The 5,755-nt window shown below is 40.6% G+C and overlaps 1 protein-coding gene across 1 annotated transcript; it reads left to right on the top strand.

Moving 5' to 3' along the window:
• The first annotated feature begins 449 nt into the window (after positions 1–449).
• Positions 450–5,211, top strand: rcvrn2 (recoverin 2). The gene is made up of 3 exons (XM_076281073.1): positions 450–830; positions 4,605–4,716; positions 5,126–5,211. Exons 1-3 carry the CDS (start codon positions 450–452, stop codon positions 5,209–5,211), a joined length of 579 nt encoding a protein of 192 aa, XP_076137188.1.
• Positions 5,212–5,755: the final 544 nt, after the last annotated feature.

Raw genomic sequence — 5,755 nt, 5'->3', positions numbered from 1 at the left:
GCTCCATCCACACAATATGTGGCAACTCATCGTCAAGATGTATATGGGGCAACAAGGCAACAAGTAAACTTAGGCCCCAGGGCTCAGCCAGTGTAATCCTCTTGTAACAGGTTTAATGCAGCTGTCAAAGGTAGCAGCCTAAGTCTGCCTCAACCTTTATCTCTTCATCTTCTCTTACTGTCTGCCACCCCAGGCTTTCGTCATCCCTTAAATATCCAGTTCTTGTCTTGGGAACTTATGATTCCCTCAGTAGTTATCACAGGTAGGTCCAGCAAGTGAACGGTCAGTCGATCCGGAAAGCCTTGTGTACTGCAACTTGTCTGGACTAGAGGTCTGATTTCTGAGACAGTGAAGAAGATTCAACTTGGGTGGACCTGAGTGGACTTTTTCCCCCCCTCTGATAGCAGGCTTCACCAAAGGGTGCGCCAACTCCACATCCACAGCACAAGATGGGAAACTCAAAAAGCAGCGCCATGTCTAAGGAGATCCTGGAGGATCTGAAGCTGCACACCAAATTCTCAGAGAACGAGTTGGCCCAATGGTACGAGAACTTCCAGAAGACGTGCCCCAGTGGACGCATCAACCCAGAAGAGTTTGAGGCCATCTACGCACGCTTTTTCCCTGATAGTGATGCAAAGACATACGCTCAGCATGTCTTCCGTTCCTTTGACACCAACGATGATGGAACACTGGACTTCAAGGAGTATATCATTGCTCTACACATGACCTCAGGTGGAAAGACACAGCGGAAACTAGAGTGGGCTTTCTCACTGTTCGATGTGGACAAGAATGGCTATATCACCAAGTCAGAAGTGGGAGAGATCTGCCAAGTGAGTTTCATCAGGGTTACTCTGGTGGGATGCTTTGAAATTTCAATTGCATGTATTGTAGTAGACGTAACTTAAATACTTAAAAGATGTTCCATGTTGTGCACAGGCGCGCGGGAAACTATTTTTGACCAAGGGTGCTCAATAACAAAAATAATGGATGTCCGACGACCCCCCCCCGCAGGATTTTGAATGCTAAATACGTCATTTTAGTGCGATGTGCGGGTGATAGCGAGAAGTTTTAGAAAAGTCCTGGGCAGCCACAAATTCCAATGTTCCGCGACAGCACTCCGAGTCCACTGCGCCCACCCTAACCCCCACATAAGCGCACTTGACATCGTTAGCCTATTTCACTATAGCTAAGGAAAATTACTTTTCTGATCGTCAAAACCACACCAGAGATGTTAGGCTTTAAATATAGGCTAATAATCAGGCTGCAATGATCTCGCAAATAATTTCTGAATAGCCTTAAGTGTGTCGTCTCCACAGCAAGTAGCCTATGTGTCCTAATAATTTCTATCTTAGCGACTAGGATAGTGAAATGATTTCACTAGCTATGCATTTATTATTTTTGCAAAACTGTAAAACACAACTAAAGTTTCTTTCAGCTTATCCATGTTTTTTTTTTTACGTGTAAATCGCATAGAATAGCCTATGTAGGCCTATATCAACCGTAGGCCTACACACTTGATCGCTATCAAATAGATGAAACCACGCTACGGTTCTTACAGTAACTGACTCACGTTCACGTTGATCTCTTACTGTTAATTTTTAGTAGCCTATATTCGAACCTATCCATAACCTTTTTTTGCTATTTGACTCATCATTTCACATACAAAAATATAAATCATGTCAGACAGCGAATTAGTAATTATCTCCTGCCAGCAGGGGGTGCTGCAGCTTCCCGCGCCCTTGGTTGTGCATAGCCACTTAGAGTAATTCAGAGAATTATGGGGCTAAGATCCTTTTGAGCAGATCTTAATGTAGGTCAGCATCTTTGCTATGGATTTACATTCGTTTCTCACTCTGAGGAATCCTATGGCAGAAAACTGTATTCAAGGCCTCAGGTGTTCCTTTCTATTTTCAATCAAAATAAGACACAACCTGTTTTTGTTTTGTTTTAAAGAAAACTTGTTTACTATTTTGAGCACGCCTCGTAGGCAGTAATCTACTGAGTCAAAGCTACTGAGTCTGAAGCGATGTTTACTTAAACCATGTGATCATTAATAGTAATGTTGAACACTGGGTTTTGTTTTGGGCCAAGTAGGCCTAATTTATTTGTAGAGGTAGCCTATATTAGACAAGAAAAGTGGAAAATAGGAAGTGGAAGCTTGGTACTTTTTGTTGATTCTTTGTTGATCCTTTATTTTTTTAACTTTCCCCAATGATATTGCTTTGTGTTTGTTATAACTCATTATGAGTTATTCATATCCTATTATTAAGAATCTTGAAAACATCACACATCAGTAACCCATTGAGATAGTGCCATTACATCTGAAATCTCCTTAAAATTGAACAGGATTTCAGCCAAAAACTAGGTTGCTTTTGGGCAGTGAATTACAAATGTGATGTGCAAAAACATTCCAAGTCCATTACTGAGCTATTACTATCATAAGAATTGGGCTTCAGTGTTTGGTTGGTTGCTTGTTGTTTGTTGTTTGTTGTTGTAAACAACATGTATGATCAAAATCAGGAAAAGGGTCATAGTAAGGGCCATGGACATTGAGTTTCTAAGCATGAATGTTAACATTTTTAAGAAGGATAGGATATGTGTATGTTTGGTCAGTTGTGATGTAGGCTACACATCCTTTTCACCAGAGATATTCCTCTCCCTGGCAATGTGTAGAGGCTCATATATCACAACTCCAGCACCTTCCATAAGAATTGTGAGATAGGAGGAGAGAGATAGTGATATACCCTGCCATATATCAGAGCTTAACAGCACCAGAGAGCAGCTTGTTTCTCCGCCTGTGGCTTGGCCATGGCCCTAATCTACCCTAATCTGTCTTTAAGCGCCTGAGTCAAGTGCTCTTTTCCTATCTGCTGCTCACTTTAAGAGTGCCGGCCTGGTTCCTTATCTGATTCCTTACTCCGTAATTACATTCAGACAGCCACCCCATTTGTTACTTTGTTATACTGCTTCAGAAAGGAATCTCTAACGCTTAGCCTACTCGAAAATGTCCTTAAATATTCTCAGATGTGAGAGTGACTGAAATCAAGATTGAACTTTACAGCAGTCTCCAGTTTTAAACACATGGCGCTGTAATGGTAACTGTGGCCTTTCACCACATGCTCCACAAACAATTTCTGTATGCTTAACAAATATCCAATCTAAGAGTAGATGTGATATTCTTCAATGGGCAGAATTACCTAGAACAAGATGTTTATTTTAAATGTTTCAAACATTTAACCAACAAATATTGCTTATTTTCACATAGAGTGGAATTTATTATATAGACCTAGTTTGTTCCATAAAGAACCATCAATGGCTCTGGGAGTTTATTACTTACACAGAGTGATGTTTTCTGTTGGATACTTTGTAAAGGAGAAACCCCTGCTCCATCCTCAGTAGGCCTATATGATTAGGACTCATAGGGTTTCATTGTTTTAAAAATCACTGTGCTTACAGAAAAACAATGTCTAACTGATAGTACTGAAACATGTTGGGGCAGCAAAGCTACTGGCATGTGGCAGAGTTAGGGAATAACAGCATCCCAGCAGTTTACCCATTAGTCATTTGCAAGTATTATATTCTCAAAAGGTCCATGCCTTGGTTGTTGAACAAATACAGATTTCCTGTGGTCAACCAGTAGCCTGACGAGCCAAACCCACATTAAAATGTAGGGTCTGGGCACTCACCGTTCGCAGTGCTTAGTCCGAGGGGCGGGATAATCAGTTGTCTTTCAAATTCCCTCTGCACGCAAAAGGACAGCGGCAGCGCTATGAGTCCCATGCGTTTCCCACCAGCGGAGTTGGTTAGTTCAAAAGTTTGACAACTTAGTAAAAGCTTACCTCGTGTCACACTTTTCGCCAACAGCAACATCCATCTTATTTGTTTTCAAGTAGCAGGGAATTCAAGCCAAACCGTTGAAACTCTGCCATCAATCATTATGTAAAGCCCACCTAACGACTCTATACACAATTTGATTAGCCTGATAGAAGTTTAATTTTTCGAGCTCACAAGCTAACGGAGAGTTGCTAGACTAGGGTGCGTCTAGATTTCTAGGCTAGTCAACCAGTGTGTGAGGCACAAAACAAAAGTGAGCTTCCACCTCTTAATGCTTATATGTGCAAAGATCGCTCCAATATTTTGGGGTAACCCTTTTCTGACAAACATTATACCATGTGCAATTGTGTGTATCCTTATAGTGAGAGCTTTGGTACAGTTTTGCAGCAATATGGCGATATGAGATGACCCATAATTACATTATTCTGATAGAAGTGTGATGACCCACCATTGTTTTAGGGGTGGGACATTTTTCAGTTTGCACTGCTTTAGTGTAAAGTAGGCTACTCAACAGTTAGTGTTACAAAGATACACAGGTTCAATTGGCACACTGCACTATTCCTTATAGACAATGACCTCCTGGCCTCCCCCCTGTGGTCACATTTGTTTACTACAAGGGTCATATCACAGCATCAGGATGCTGTGTGTATGCCTGTGAGTAAACTGGCAGTACCAGATGTGTTCCTTATAGGGCTTGAGGAGGACTCCAATTTAAATGATCTGAACTAAAATAATTTAAATAATTCAAAAATATGTTATGACTTTCTTAGGCCATCTTCAAGCTGATCCCCAAAGAAGACCAGGAAAAACTCCCAGCAGATGAGAACACCCCAGAGAAGAGAGCAGAAAAGCTGTGGTCATATTTCAACAAGAAGGACAATGGTAAAGTCACTCCTCTTTCACTAAAGCACTATGGGAGTTTTTTTAGGGCCATGGCCGTTATGTGTCAAAGGTTTAGAAATATGGCATTTCTAAATGCCTGCCTGTTCTATAGTCACTAAGGACTTCCAAGCAGCAGATCACCATGTGGATGGTTAATAATACATAGACAGTGTATATTATACAATTTATATGAGAGCTAAGTTGAGAGTTACAGTATGAAAGTTAAGTTTGATGCTGATTTTTACTGCACTGCAATCTGCAAAGCCAATCTAAATGTATCTTTTCAGAATTTAAGAAAATATCTTTGAATTGTCCACATTTCTATTTTATCTATTAATTGTATGAGGAGGTAGTGTTTGTTAATTGAATCAAATGTTAATAGCATTCTTTCTATTTGTCTTTTCCCTAGAACGCCTTGCGGAGGGTGAATTCATCCAAGGGGTGCTGGAAAATGAAAATGCATTACGTCTCATTCAGTACGAACCCATGAAATGAACACCACCTTTTTGTCCTCTTGCTATGTATCGTTCTTCCCTCTGTGGTTCAGTCATGCCATCACTTCCATCATCTTCATTTTGCATGTGTGTGTTCTCTCCCTCTCTCCAAACTCTTTTCATTGTGTCCCTTTGTTTCGCTGTGACAGATTTATCATGGTTATGCACATGAGCCAAACCATAGACGGTCAATGCTTTTTACGGCTTACTGCTGGTGTCATAGGCAACATATTCACAGAGCATATAGGTATGAACCAAATAAAATGCAGTCGTGCTCGGTGCTTGCTTTACATTCACTGTTCAGGGACAGGGCTGCCAGACCGAGCTTACACTTTAAGATATTGTCAGTTGGAAACTATGTCATTTGTGGGTCAGTAATACCAGGTGTGTAAATTATAATGACAAATGAAATGTTAAGATAATGTTAAGTAACATGTTAATGTTAAGCCACAGAACAGTTTCATTATAATTAAAGTTAAGTAACAAATCTTGATTCGGCTGATTAGGTCCTCTTGTGATACCAATGCAAACCCATACAAGCCTTT

Source organism: Alosa pseudoharengus, unplaced genomic scaffold (assembly GCF_046254945.1).
Source record: "Alosa pseudoharengus isolate Yale_2024_CS ecotype anadromous, Long Island Sound unplaced genomic scaffold, YU_APseudo_1.1 YU_APseudo_1.1_scf_12, whole genome shotgun sequence".
NCBI classification, from domain to species: Eukaryota; Metazoa; Chordata; class Actinopteri; order Clupeiformes; family Clupeidae; genus Alosa; species Alosa pseudoharengus.
The sequence above is the reverse complement of the archived record's forward strand: the minus strand, read 5'-3'. Positions and strand labels throughout refer to the sequence as shown.